Here is a 14,785-nt window from a genome sequence, read left to right on the forward strand (position 1 = left end):
GTGACACGGCAACGTGCAGAGGCACAGCGTACTTTTGAAAAGAAAAAAGGAAATTCGACCAGAGAACATCTTGTCCACATATTGAATCGAAACGGACTTACACTCGTGGCTGTCGTGACTAATTGAATAGTCACTGCCTTCACTATCAGGAGGAATTGCTGGCCCATACCAGCGTTTCGGAGCCATTTCACTTTTCCGAAGAAAATAAACCATGTACACGTTGTTGCATTTGTGCAACATAGCAACGTTCTGTCGCCACGAACAAACTATTCCGAAATGACAATGTTTTTTTTTAACCTACAGAATCAGAAGGATGTGTAGCATAGCGTAAGAATTTTTTTGCACTTTGTCTTATGGAGAAATACATTTACAATTTGTAAAACTTACCTATATCACTGCTCGCGGGCGCGCGCAGCCTCCGCCACGTTTGTTTTGGTAGAAGATGCGAAAGATTAGCACAGACTGCAGCACAAGGTGGCGCGTTTTACAGACCAATGTTGCGGATATGCAACAACGTCTACAGGCAGCTCCAAACTGACTTTGCTTCGGTTTTTAACGCCGTTCATCAGAATGTTGCGTAAATGCAACAAGGTGCAGTAAAGGGTTAAACTGGCTCTCTTAACTACAACACGCAGAGACAAAGCAACAGCGCGCGCATTAGATCCCATAGATGAGATGAATATTTACAATTATTATTAGGGTTATAATTATATTCGAGTGCTGATTGCCGTGTTATCGTTTGTTAACGAAGCTTTCCCTCAAGTCTAAATATTTTAAGGCAGTTTGTCGTGTGCGTATCATGGCCACGCACGCTTATATCGCCGTCCGTTTCTCTACCACGGGTGCGCTTTAAAACCACGGCGCTGCAATTTTGCTTCAGAGACTTTCCTTTCCTTCCTTCTTCTCCGCCCTTAAACTGGCTCTCTTAACTACTACACCCAGAGACAAAGCAACAGCGCGCGCATGCGATCCCATAGATGAGATGAATATATATATAGAAAATTATCAGTCATAGCTCTCGTAGTATAGCCCTCTAGGCCGGTCCCTTTTTTCTTTCTAAAGTAGTCCTATTAGGGTTATTTGTGTATCTGTTATTTGTGTAATCTGTTGCTTCAACAAATGAGTTAAAGTTTTAGAGAAATAATAAAACACAAACCAAATGTCTGCATCCTTTTGTTTTACTTCACACTGCAGCAAGAGAGATGCAGTACTTCCGTTTTGTCTGCTTGTTCCCATGTCATGCAGTCGCACGTGCTGAGAGCAAAACAATGTAAACATTTTCTACCACATTCCAGCGCATGATTATGTTCTGTGATCTGCTTGTGTCTACCTCAGCATTCGTGTAGCACTGACTTATGCCACTAGTCAGGTGTTCTTGTGCACAGCACGCAAAATCGTGCGCTGCGCAAAACGAGACAAACAGAACAGCTCTTGCATGCGACCACCAGCGGACGTGCAACCCGCAGCAAAAGAGGGCGAGAAAAGAAAAAAGAAGGCGGGGCCATTACGTATGCGTCAAGTGATCATCCAGCTCCGGTGTGGGAGAACGCAGGGAAGGAATTCGGCTTGGGGGCTATACAGGGCAAGCGGAGCAGTGACTCTCGCCTCTAAGAATTATGGGTTCGCAGCACTGAAAAATTTCTATCTCAGCTATTAAACAACCAATCTGAAAAATGTTTGCTTTAGAACGATCCAAAGAGGGCGCGTAACAACTTCCAATGTATAACAAAAATTTGCTATGTGGCCTGGTGGGGGGGCCTTTTAAGGGCAGTTTCAGAAAAGATGCCTCGTCATCTCAGAGCCACAGATGTCCCAAGCAAGGATTTCAGCTCTTCCAAAAGAAAATTTCAAGACTTTTCTGATGACCCTTTGACTGCCCTTTTGCATGGAGAGTCATTGTTCAACTTCAGTACTCACAGCGGCAGGACTGATGTGCACAGGCAAGTAGTGGTGGACTGCGGCTGAGCTGTTGGCCGGTGGCTCCTGCGTAGGCTGGTAGGCCAAAGTGAAATGGGAGAGGGGGCAGCCTCCGTCACTGGTGATGTGCCACCTTACAGTGGCTACAACAGTCGACGGATGGACTGTTATGTTTGACAGCCGTCCTGGGGGAGCTGGAAAGGAAAGCATACGAGATTAGCATAACTGTGCGGTTACCAAAGAACAGCTTGACACTATGACAAGTACTGTATTTACTGGTGTATAAGTCCCGTATATTTTTTCTGAATTTTCATCGGTGCGCCTTATAGAGCGGTGCGACTTATATGCAGTCAAAATCGGAATGAATGCTATGACCATGCCCACTGTATCGAGCGGGCATCAAATGACGCCCCACTGCACGTCACTTTCTGCCACGCACAGCAACTACGCTTCATTGCACTCATTGCCGTTATTGCTACACACTTGGCATGTGTCATCGCAGCCTCGTTAACCATGTGCCAGCGGAACACTTTCTCACGACCTGATCCTCAACGAGTTTTTAAATTGCTTACCAAATGACAGATGCACCTTACATATGTTTCCACCCCGCCGGATGAACTGCCGTTTTGAGAGAGGTGCAGCTTATACAAAGGTGTGACTTCTAGACCAGGAAATATGGTACGAAAAGTACAGTACAAGCACAGTTCACAAAATTTTATAAACCACGGGACCTGAAAAAAAATTAAAAAAAATAGAGAAAGATGCTGAATATCTACACAGCCTCACAGTGCAGCCTGGTATTCGCCTTTCTAGCCTCTACTGCGAACAGCATTGTGGTGTGCGGTTTTACTGGCTGCTGTTACAGGCCGCTCGAAATTCAACATTTTCCGAGATACTATGGTCCGTAAAATTTTGTGATCAACTGCACATATTGCATACTTGTACAGGGTCAGCCACTTTTAGGGGAAACACCTCATTAGTATTCAAGAGCTCATAGTAGCTGATGTTGACCATAAAAATTCAGAAAACTATTTTTTCATTTATCAACATTATCATGAAATGAAATCGCGATTTTAGCCCCACATCCCCCCTTAAGGGATTCTGAATGCACTCACTACGGACAATGAGCTGAGCGCTGCTATGTGGATGCGGCGTGTCGAGGTAGCAGGAGTAGTTTCCAGCGTCACTCAACAGGAGCCCCGACGATACCAGGTCACCGCGGTATTCGTACACCGTCCAGCTGAGCTCGGGGCCCAGGCCACGACCGTCCTTCAGCCAGACAATGCGCTGAGCTTGGTTGTGGTGGTGCGGCCGGCTAATGTTGCACTGGAGCGTGAGACGCGAGCCTAGGTCCCCTTCAACAACACTTGGCAGCAGCCCAGTGGAAGAGTGGTGGCGCAAAGCTGCGGGGTGACAAGCAGGATGGAGCCAGAAATGACTGGCACTGAACGGCAGCTACACAGAGCAGGCTTTACACTTGTGTCTTAAGCGTTCCTCTACTCAGCATACTACCGTGATTCCAAAAACTAGATGACAGCACTAATAGATGGCTGATGCAATCATTGCGCTTCAACCACAGAGCTTCCTACAAAAACTTTCACCATGGAGCTTCCCCTGGCACTAGTGCCTACAGGAGCTGCAAACATGACGGTTCAGCCAGCACAGGCATAAATGGGTAGTACATGGATTTGCCTCAACTTCATCCTTTTGGCCAGGGGCTCTGGAATCGGGAGGGGCAACGGTGGCGAGCACCCTATAGATTCCATTGCAGCGGGTGGAGAGGAGGAACACTGCCCCTCCAGCCCCGAGCGCTGACCCCCCCCACTCTTATATAGTAAATTAGGCCTTAGTTTCACAGTAACAAAAAGGAAACAAAAAATACATCTAGCACCCTTTTACCACTCCCCCTGCTTCATTCTTCAATTGTTTGTGTCCACATATCATCCCCTTTCATCTGTTTGTCCCATACTATGCACTCTGTCTCTATGTACTTTGTGCGCAGTGCAACGTAAATGAAACAATTTGGAACAATTATGCATGTGCAGTGACTAACTGTCTAGCTCAGTTTAGAAAACTATGAATGCTTGAAAATTTAGAAGGATGAAGTATAATAAAAAAAGGACGCAAAATAAGTGTCTGAAGCCACAGGCACGAACATTAGACATATCTGTGCATCATTCCTAAGGTAGTTAAACAATCGCAGCCTCCAGAGTTCTTTCTCGTAATTCTAGTCGGAAACTCTATGACTTCAATTATGTTTCTCAACAGATCCAGAGCTGAAATTTTCCTACTGAGCACTGTCAGTGCCTACTGAAAAGTCTCAAAATCAATAAATCTTCTTGATGGGGACCTCTGCTGGAATAACGCAACAATTTTTCTTCTAATGCTATTCCTTTTCATGCTTCACCAGTGGCTCAAGCTACGCTCCGCCCATATTATCCCTGGGATTGATCGGCCATGAGTAGTGGATGACAACAAAGGAATAGAATAAAGTGAAAGGTATCCTCCCGTTATACAAGCCCTCACTGCAGGAATCGTCAAGAAACAGAGTGTTTATTTTAGTCGAGAAGTAGCGCTGTCCTAGACACGGTGGACACGACTGAACCTTTCAAGTCGAGGCCCATTTGCACACCTGGGAATGACACATTTTCTGATGAAAGGCTAACCTTTCCGATAAGGAACTTGCTTATCTTAGGAGGTTATCATTTGTGCATGCGTGGTGGCTTAGTGCGAGCATATAAAATTATGTTCTGAAAAATAAACCTTTGCTGGTAGTTTGCACTTTGTGTGTCGTCTTGTCCTTATTTTTGTGTTTGTTCCCTCTGTGCTATACAATACCATGAATATCATGAACCAACAAGTCCAAATTTCCACTATCTTGGAGGGCTATATTTTTTTGTTGATTACAACTACATGAAGTCAAAAGACAATGAGGCCTGGAAAGGCACAGGAAAATTAAACTGTTCTTTTTAACTGAAACATGGCAATTCAAATAATCAAACAGGCAAATTGGCACATGTGGGAGATGAATGCATGAAGTGGTGTGCACCGTACAAGAAAGGCGGCAAAGCTTCTTTGGAGATAAACAGTAGGCTCGAGCTGCTTGAGCGACTTAAAGAAAAATGAAGCATTTACAACAAATTTGCATGAACGGCACGGTGTGGAATTGTCCTATAGCAGCATGCGACTTATTCCATGTCCTTATGGAACATGCGTTTTCACGGATGTACAAAGCACAGTATACATGCATAATGTCTGTATGACATCCTGAACATACTTGTATATATCAGCATTCCAAATAATCAATGCCTTATTAGGGCTCATTCACACCGGCGACTGACAGTGGTCGCGCGACCAAGTTGGTCGCAAAGCGACCAGTCGCAAATGGTCGCAAACGGTCGCCTTTCTTGAAAAGCGACCATTTTGGGCCAGTCGCTCTCTGCGCGATTTTTCAGTCGCGCGACCGTGGTCGCAAAACTGATAAACCAATCAGCGGCGCACCGGAAGTGATCTTTCGTGTGTCTACATCCGGCCTCCTCCGGCGTCGCGTTCAAATTCCGCGTAGATTCCGAGAGTTCTAGCTGAGAACGATAATCTCCGGGATTGCGACTTGCGGGTCGCGCTCAGCCGGGCTTGCCGGTGTGAACATCAGTCGCCTTCGGTTGCTTTTTGATTGCGAGTCGCAAATGGTCGCGCGACCTCCTCAAGTCGCCGGTGTGAATGTGCCCTTAGACTCTGGAAGAAAACGCAAGATGGCGAGAAGAGTAAGGAGAAATGTGAGGCTACAAAGAAAACGGAGGGGGACAAAAACACGATTTGTGACAGGCAGAGCTGAATCCACATCTTCCACATAACGACTTCTACGCCCTACACTTTAGCTACTGCAGCGAATGTCTTCTGTCCATCTGCTTTCTTGGGTATTTGTGTATGAGGACTAGAGCGTTAGCCAATGCCAAGCCAGAGCAATACAAACAGAGTAACATGTGTGTAAGGTGCAAATTCCTGTACAATGTGTAAGGTGTAATTCCTGTATACTGCCCAGAATGCCTAAGAGAATCATGCTAAAAAGTGAACCAGCTTCAGCTATTTCCACAGAATTTAACACAATCTATTTGGTTAGTACCTGCAATATTATGGTAGCATTACAGCAAGCAAATTTTCTTGCGTAACATTATCACATGTTGCGTGCATCTTGTAGCATAGCTACTTACAAGCATGTACGCTTAATCTTTGTTGCACTCATACTGTGCGTGCAGGCCATTATGCATTCAACTTGTTTGCACATCCACTTTTAGCTAGGACAAGCAAATTTCTGAAGCTTGACACGGGATGATTCTTGGGATGATCACATTTGGTGATACTGTCACTTTTGCAAGACGTAGTACACAGCGTGTAGGAAGATTTGTGAGGTTTTGCTCAACCAGCCAATCAGTATGCACTGAAAGTGACGTCTCCAAAAATGACCATCCATGAATACTTCCCCATGACAACAATGTGTGCTAACAGTACGGACAAGTAATAAAATATGAAGAAAAAAATTTTAAATGATGCAAAATGACACAAAACTAGATGAAGGGTAAGCACTGAGGAAATGCTTTGTAGACAAGAAAGTGAAGGGCCCAGTTGACCACAAACCATAGTTGTTGCATTTGTTATGGCAAAATGCACTACTTTTCTGACCCCCATGGAGATAAACATCACTTTTAATTGCCACTCACAACTTGTCAAATGCATTTTATGATCCACACATGTTGACGCATGCCTGGCACTGCCAATAAGGGGTAGCCTGTTGGCTAAGATTTGCACAGCTCAACATGGATATCCAGTGCAAGTTTAGAAGGCAATACACCTGCAACTGATGTAGCTGTCGCTAATTTGGAAGCACACAACTGCTATCACTCTCAAGTGTCAATGCCTATTGTGCTTGACTATGTTAAGCTAGATATACCTTGTGAGCAAACAAAAGATTTTGCTTAAATATTTTCAGTCACATCTTCAGCAAAATAACTGCAGGATTAGCCACATCTTTGTGTATTCTGCACAGTACTTACTGCTCAAGCACCGTTGGTTATCCGAATCACGCATGCCCGTCTCACGCATGCCAGATAACCCAGAATCTGCCCACGCCAGGCCTCCTGAGGCATCTCCTCAATCTATGTTTCGCTGCACATAAACGCACGTGCGAAATATTTTGCCTACAGAATTGACAGAATGGTAGCTGAATAAATTGTAATAATGTGCACAGTATGCGAAAGTCTATTTTTTAAAGCCACAGCTCATACCTGCTCTGGAATAGCAGCTTTCTCTCATGCATGCAATGCTCTCAAAAAGTTGATTATTAAGAAGGGTTTAAACGACCGAAATTCTTTGTTTCAGAAGTACGAGGGGACCAGACAGCCGCAATAAGTGTCACGAGAACGTCAATAAAAAAATTTTGGGTGTCCGTCAACGCAACAGCGAACACTAGCAAATTTAGGATAGTGACTTGGAACGTCAAGTCTTTCAAATGTAAATGCGTTCACATGGCTAACGTTATCAGGCTACCTAGGTAGCCTGATAATACCGATAATAACTGTGATACGGTGATAATAATTGTGCTCACTGGTCCTTGTAAACTGTTATTAGAACCCCCGGTACCGGTAATAAGTTTTACGAAAATTAGCCGTTCGTTAAACTCAAAACTCGCAAGCTAGCAAGGCGCAAATACTTACACGTATTTATAAATCATCGTCAAGCTCGTAAGCGTGGCTTGCAGTTCAGGAAAAAATCTGATGAATGATCGTACTACTCGTACAGTACCTACTATTATGAAATCAGTGGATCGTACAGATTTCAACGACTGATACAAACGCAGTCATTTCTGGCACAAACAAAGAATGAGTTTAGTTTGTGAAGCGGTTTTTGGAGCGGGATTAATACGCGATGTCGTGTTTTAAACGCGGCTTCATGGACAAACACAACGTCGGCTACATTCCTGACTTACCTACAGAATCCCTTCGCATCCTCACCTAAATGAGTTAGGAGCCTCGGTGTACTTACGAGACATCGTTAGAACGTAGCCATTGAATGCGACAGTGAGGTAATACACAAATGTTTGGTATCAAAGTGTCGCTTTGCTTTCGTGAATAGCGCAAGATTGCGCGTATCATGTCAGAAATCTGAAAACGCAGCACAGGCATTTGACAGCTCGCTAACTGAAAGCGGATCCCGCATTCAAATGATCCAGTTAATCCGCGAATCTGTGCTCTAAAAGCAGGCGAACTAGTGAAAAAAGCTCTTCGTACGTACCTTCCAAAAACACATCACTGAAAGGTAAAATCAGTAAGAAGGAATAATGGATTATTTTTCCGAACATCATAAGATGCTAAGAGTCCATTTCGGCCATGTTGAACATCCGCGCAGTGATCCCTAATCCGTTCGCATCCACTCATAAAACAAACAAGAAAACAGAACTTAGTAACTTGAAACTTTTTGCTGATCGGGAAGTCATTCCAGTACTTGAAATAAAAAGAAAATTATTCTATTGTTGTCTTCTTTCCGTAATCGTTTCGAAAATACAGAACTCGTTTCGAGAGCGCATACGCACAGACTTCAGGGCGCTAGCCACACCGTAACGTGCACCTATGTGTGTGACAGTTCCGTTCCCGCTGAATACCAGTGAATGGGGCTAGCTGGGCTAGCAGTAGTGGTCACTGGTCGCGTTTTAGTGGCAGCAAGAGCGGCGCAACAGTTCAGCGAGTGGACCAACGAAATCTCGTGCTGCGATTGAACGCGTTAGCGCGCAGGCATCCTCAACTCGTCGATTCGCAGAGAGGTAAGAACTGAGGCTGACGTTACCGCTCTACGTAGCGCACCAGGCGAGTGGCGTAGCGCTTACGCTGTGGCGCACCTTATCGGTCATAGTTTCTTATTTCTTCCCGCTGCCCAGCGTTTCGGCCAGGAACATGGTGCCGGTCAGGCGTTACAAGCTGAGGGATGGCCACCGCTTCCATGCAACGAATACGACAGATGCCTGTCCCTACGTGAGAGACGCAACTACGAATCGATTGCAGAAAAGACATAGCGTTCATATCGGCAGTAGGTACCAGGCTTTGGTGCCGTGTACTGTTTCCGCAAATCTACCGCTCGCTGACTCTGCCCCCGACAAGGCAGTTCAGGTATGGTCACCCAGCGGTTGCGTTCCGGAGAGTGCGCTAGACGTGTACACTAACTTAGCAACCGAACAGTACGGCTACAACGAAGAACAAGCCCTGGGACTGCTTCAGTGGCATGGTCACGACCTGCCTAAAGCGGTCGCCGAGCTCGGAAACTTTACGCCCGTTGTGGACGAGTGGACGGCGGAGGACGAAGTGCGGTTTGAGAACGCTTTGAACGTTCACCGCAAGAACTTTCGAATGATACAGTCCGTGTTTCCGAAAAAGACAATTTCCAGCTTAGTGAAGCACTACTACCTCTGGAAGCAGACTCGTACGCACACCAGCCTGCTGCAGCATCGGGTACTGCATCAGACCACAGCACCACGTGGTAGAAGTTTCTCCGTGAACGGAAAAGCGCAGGATGGTAGCACTCGCATCAGGAAAGGCAGCTTCTGCCGCCGCTTCTCGAAACGTGCTGACTCTGAAAAGCAGAGAAGTGATCAGTTTCATCCAGAAAAAGTAAACACAATCACGAAGATGGAGCGGTACCACAAGCCACGGCATTTTTTCTTAAAACGTGAAGACATCAAGCAAATAACTTCGGGATTGAATTGCAATGTTGACACCATTCTGCGCGCGATGGACCGTGAAATAGTAAACCTGCGAAAGCAAGTGCAAAAGAACAAGCAGGACCTAAGCCGAATGAAGCATCTCTACTCCAGAAGCATTGATATGATTCTTCATTCTCGTGACAAAGGCCTTCTGTGAGCTTGTGGCAGATCACAAGCCAAATGCCACCAGTGTGTCTCCGACTAAGAAAAAAAAAAGAAACATTGAAACTGATGCACCACACAACATATCATTTGTGCAGAGTGGTATAAAAAATGTGCGATGTTTTGACTAGTCATTGACTATTTACCATTATGAAAGCGGGCAATTATTAGAATATTTTTTATAATGCCAGAAACTGTTATGAGCAGCCTATGAGCGGTGATATGTCTGCAGCTTGCCCACACTCTTTTACAAGGCCCAACTTGTTTTTGGTTATTTTGTTTCAGCTCACTACCTCATCTAGTCAGTACATCTCTCTTAAGATACACTTGATTGTTTCACCGACCTCACATTGTGCACAAAGATACTTGCCTATCTCATGTAAATGTTTGCTTTTATGCTCCTAAAGTAACGATGTCATCCCATACCATTGTCCGTATGTGATTAAACTGCCACATATTTACGCTGCCATTAACATACTTTTGTGTAGCCACACGATTGTGTTGTTTTGGTGCCGGTCTACAGACATCATTAGGAGGAAGTGCATACATATGTCTGTGAAGCTTGGTGAAGCCCATCTAGAATCTGCAAGTGATAGTGATTGAGCGATGTACCTCTCCATCTTTGTTTCAGAACACGTGCTCATCAGGTTCTTTGTCCCTTCCTAACTTCCTGCAACTTGGTAGGCGGCATGGAAGGAGGCTTGCCGAGCATTGCCGGTGACTTTGTTGGAGATTACTTGGAACACACATGGCGAAGACGGGCACAGCGCTACAGGCGACGACTGAGAGAATTTTTCATGCCGTCTGGGCTGCACGGCACGTTTCGAAACTTAGGCTCACTGGCTGATGCAAGTTCTCCCAACTCTGAGGACTTGGAAGAGGATGACAGACGTAGTTGCTGTCGGAAGTGTCTGGACTTCGTTGTGACGCTGCGGCTTGAAGCATTCTTTTTTCTCTTCACCCTTGCCTACACCATGCAGTATGCCACGACAGCCAATCTGCTTGAGCTGAAGGCATGCTACCAGGTGCTTAATGAGACCAAGGAAATCTGTGGAAATTTGACAGAGAATTCAAAGGAGCATGTGAAGGTTCGAAATGTTGCTACTTTGTACATTATATATCAGTCTCTTGTTGGGTTTTTGCCTGGAGCATTGATCACTCTTGTTGTTGCAAGTTGGTGTGATGAGTCCGGTAGGTTCAAGATTCCATTGTATGTTTCGCTCATTGGCACCATGCTCAAGATTTCTGGAGAGCTGGTGACTGCGGTGTATGAAGATTCGTCTATCTACTTCAACCTGATCTCTGCTGTTCCTGAGGGCCTGTCTGGTGGCCTTCCAGCTATTCTCATGTCATCTTACACAATTACAGCATTGTCATCTTCAAGGAAACAGAGAACCATGAGGTTCTTCACCTTGCAGATTGCCTTTGTCATTGCACTGCCAGTTGGTCAGCTAATCACTGCCCTTGCATTTGTCAACTCGAGGAAGTTTGTCCCTTTGATGGGCTCCTCACTAGGAATTGTTGCCCTGTCATTCCTGTGCGCAGTATTCCTAGTCAGAGATATGGCTCCCTGCGTTGCAGAAGATCCAGGAAATGTTCAAGCTCCTGGAGAGTCTTCGTCTCGAGTGCCTTCCTCCAACGCAAGACCTTATAAGCTAGTCAAGCATCTCTTTAGTACACAACATCTGGTGGGCAGTATCCGAACTGTCCTTGGCCGTCGTTACGATGTAGACCGGTTCAGGATTCCACTGCTTGTTCTATCTGTGTTCCTTCTTGTACTGAACAGCCAAACATCTTTCATGGGCTACTTCTATGCAAAAAAGCAATTCAACTGGACCTTCTCTCGATACCTGGTGATTACATCTGCATTTTCTTTAGCTAGCGTATTTGTTTTGATTCCACTTCTAGTAATCTTCCTGCGTTGGCTTCCAAACCAAGAGTATGGTCTTGCTGTAGTTGGCATCATGGGTGTCGGTGCCAAGAACATCTTCCATGCGTCTTCTGGAGCTGCAGGCAGCCCTCTTTTCTTTCTAGGCTATGGCTTTGGAATGCTGAGCAATATTGCACCAGCTTGCATACGCTCGCACATTTCGAAGCTTCTTCCAGATGCTGAATATGGTAGGCTGTTTTCTGTGATGGCAACCTGTGAAGCCCTTGCTCCTCTCTTGGGGCGCGTGATGTTTGAGCGACTGTTTGGTCTGTCCAAAGGTTTCTTTGCGGGGCTTTCGTTTATAGTTGGCCTCTTATTTTTGGTCCTGCCTCTAGCTGTAGTAGTTTATTTCTGGCGCAAACGTCAGAATGAGTATGCTGTAATGGCAGAGGACCCAGCAGCCGAAAACGCAAATCCTAGAGCTTAGTTCTACTTTGTGGGCTTTTATTCATGCCTGTTCAGGCTGTGTGGTAATCAACTTGCACAATATAGTTCATGTTACTTTTACTGTTGTCTCACAAATTCTGCAGCACATCGGGCTGTTTTCTTGACTACATCTTGCGTTTTGGGGGATTTCATTGTCGGCATTTACTTGTGCGTGTTGGAAATGGGCAAGTGTCCTGAAAGTGCCTTTATATAAGGAAGCACGTTGCACCTGTTCGGTTTTAAGTCTAATGGCACAATTGTTCTCGTGTTTGTGATGCCTAATGTGTGCCTTAATAAACAATCAAGAAGTTCATCTCCTTTAAAGCAGTGGTTACTTGCGGGTCATGCGAGGTTAACTTTTTGCTGTGCTTGTTAACAAATGTTCTCATAATGATTGTGCCAATCACTAGCGTTGGCTTGCAAAAATACGACTGCAACTACAAGTTCTTAATTAGCATGGATGTAAGTGTGTTAAGTTCATATTGGAAAAGAAAGGAGCAAAGGCTGTGAAAGGTGCACATGGGAGAAATGATTATTCATTTTCAAAGGTTTTCTTTTTTGTTTTTAGCTCAGCTTTGTTGGTGTATAAAATATTGCTTTGGGGCAACACAAGGACCCCACTAGCATACCTTTGCATGATTGAGCCAACAAGTTTACCAAAGTATGAACAACTTTCTTTATTGAAGGTGCAGTCAACACATAGCCATCCAAGTGCTGAAAAACAAAGATAACCTGAAATGTCTACTGTGTAGTCCACCTAGAATTCACCAAAGATTGTTCATGTGTGATTAGTAAAAGCTGTGAAATGTTCAACTCATGTGTGATTGCATTATTCACTTTACTGTCCTTCAGAATGCTGTTGGTCTCCTTTGCCTGTGTGTGGTCTATCTACCATCTCTTAATTAGCTTTTTCATGGTCAGCACAGGTATGTAATGCACATTTACGCATAGTGAATACCATATGCAGAAGTCGTCATCGGCCAGATATGAAATAATGTTTGGGCAGGAGACCGGTCTTACTTTCTTTTCTTTTTCTCTTGTTCTCTATATTCTTAACAGTGAATATTTTTAACATGCTTTGCAACTAGCTGAGCCTTACCATGGTTTTATGCAATGAGTCATTGTGCATCTCATTGTATTTATTCACATTCCATAAGTTTTAATCCTGTGACATGACCACGGAGCAAGAATTTATTAGGAGACGAAGCAGCGCCAGTTCTGGCATCCCAATGATTGAGGTTTTTTGGCGCACGAAAAGGAACGAGAGACAGAGGCAAGACGCGGACACAGCGCTGTCTCTCATTCCTTTTCGTGCGCTAAAAAACCTCAGTTATGGAATACCAACACGCCCTAACCTACGCTCTATCCCAATGATGATATGGCGGAGGTCACGGCGCCAACGCACCCTCCGTTGTTCAAGTCCACTTGCAGAGAATGAGAGGCCGCGCAGTCGCCATAGCGGCCTGCTGGTTCAAGAGCACCCAGCTCCATCGCTGCTAGTGGCATCTGCACGTGAATGGATGCGCCCGTTTCTGATAGCACTTACTTCCCCGAAATTTCTGTGCATTGACATGAACAACAGCCCATGGAGTCATGGCAAATGTGGGCAGCGGCAAGGTGCCCCATCTCATCTTGACCCATTGTCGCAAGCAGCATGCATCCCCATATCTTGACCCACCGGAACGCGCTGTCGCAGCTGGACAGATTCCCCTTCTGAAATACTTCTTTCTCCGTGGGCCATGCCATTATCAACACTTTATTGTACCTTTCCTCTTAGATACCACTGATATACTCTACTTTGTGAATTTATCCATTTCGGCTGCTCTACTGGTTGTGTGTAAGCATAGTTTAATTTGTAGTGCTTGTCATAAGAAAGCTTGTTGTGGGCTAAAATCCCAGTGAGGAAGGTACCTTTGTCACAAAAATAGGTTGTGTTTGGTAATGGCAGCCTCATATAATGCCTTTTGTCTTTGTGTCAGTAACATTAGTTTGATATGGGCAACTCAACTGTCCCAGTTTGCAGAACTTCGTTTTTTTTAAACAAGTTGTGGCTATATTTGGTTGTGGTACAATGATGTCATTTAACTTATTAGACATAGAACTTCAGCTATTTTCTTTCACGCATTTAAACACAGTAGTGCCCACTGTTGTGATCTATTGTTAAGGATGCTCGTTAAATGTTATTATCTTGTTCTTGCAGTGTTGCTGTTTTGACAAAATGTTATGGTGCTTTAAGGCCATTTTGTGCTTTTGCAAAGTCACGTTGAGCACTTTTTTTTTTTTCGCTTGTCTTGCACTTTGTGTCGTCTCTGATGAAAAATAAAAATGAAAAGGTTGTTTGTTTCTTCATTCCCATAGTATCGTTTTTTATGTCTTCCCACTTGTGCTCAGCTGCTGCTTGACAGCAGTACAAGAGGTTATGCTGGCCTAGGAGAGAACTTGCCATCACAAATGGCAAAGCGGTACTTTGTATGCGAAGGGATAAAACACCAGTGCCTATAACAATTTGGTTGTAGGTTTTCCGTGCCTAGACTGTGAGGCAAACCGTTGTGCAGGGAGTTGTTGATTATGTTTGTTGCATCAGAAAGAGAAAGCTAAACTGA

At 44.8% G+C, this 14,785-nt stretch overlaps 3 protein-coding genes across 3 annotated transcripts in view; 2 read left to right on the plus strand and 1 right to left on the minus strand.

The window, feature by feature from the left end:
• Positions 1-8,373, minus strand: part of LOC126516569 (contactin-1a) — a 38,366-nt gene extending 29,993 nt beyond the window's left edge. The window contains exons 1-3 of the mRNA XM_050166697.2: positions 8,206-8,373; positions 3,033-3,320; positions 1,918-2,111 (exon numbers count right to left, since the gene is read on the minus strand). Of these exons, the coding sequence (XP_050022654.1) occupies positions 1,918-2,111; positions 3,033-3,320; positions 8,206-8,275 (552 nt within the window). The 5' untranslated portion in view covers positions 8,276-8,373. The remainder of the gene's footprint in view (positions 1-1,917; positions 2,112-3,032; positions 3,321-8,205) is intronic.
• A 139-nt stretch (positions 8,374-8,512) lies between these two features.
• Positions 8,513-9,953, plus strand: LOC140216709 (REST corepressor 1-like). Its single transcript, XM_072287131.1, has 2 exons — positions 8,513-8,731; positions 8,846-9,953. Exon 2 carries the CDS (start codon positions 8,862-8,864, stop codon positions 9,819-9,821), a length of 960 nt encoding a protein of 319 aa, XP_072143232.1. The 5' UTR covers positions 8,513-8,731; positions 8,846-8,861; the 3' UTR covers positions 9,822-9,953.
• Positions 9,851-14,531, plus strand: LOC126516516 (proton-coupled folate transporter-like). The gene has a single exon (XM_050166652.3). It carries the CDS (start codon positions 10,516-10,518, stop codon positions 12,181-12,183), a length of 1,668 nt encoding a protein of 555 aa, XP_050022609.1. The 5' UTR covers positions 9,851-10,515; the 3' UTR covers positions 12,184-14,531.
• Positions 14,532-14,785: the final 254 nt, after the last annotated feature.

This window comes from Dermacentor andersoni, chromosome 3, assembly GCF_023375885.2.
Source record: "Dermacentor andersoni chromosome 3, qqDerAnde1_hic_scaffold, whole genome shotgun sequence".
NCBI lineage: Eukaryota > Metazoa > Arthropoda > Arachnida > Ixodida > Ixodidae > Dermacentor > Dermacentor andersoni.

What these genes read in the sequence shown, in the direction of transcription:
- LOC126516516 (XM_050166652.3), top strand. Translation starts at nt 10,516, where the DNA reads ATGGAAGGAGGCTTGCCGAGCATTGCCGGTGACTTTGTTGGAGATTAC.
- LOC140216709 (XM_072287131.1), top strand. Translation starts at nt 8,862, where the DNA reads ATGGTGCCGGTCAGGCGTTACAAGCTGAGGGATGGCCACCGCTTCCAT.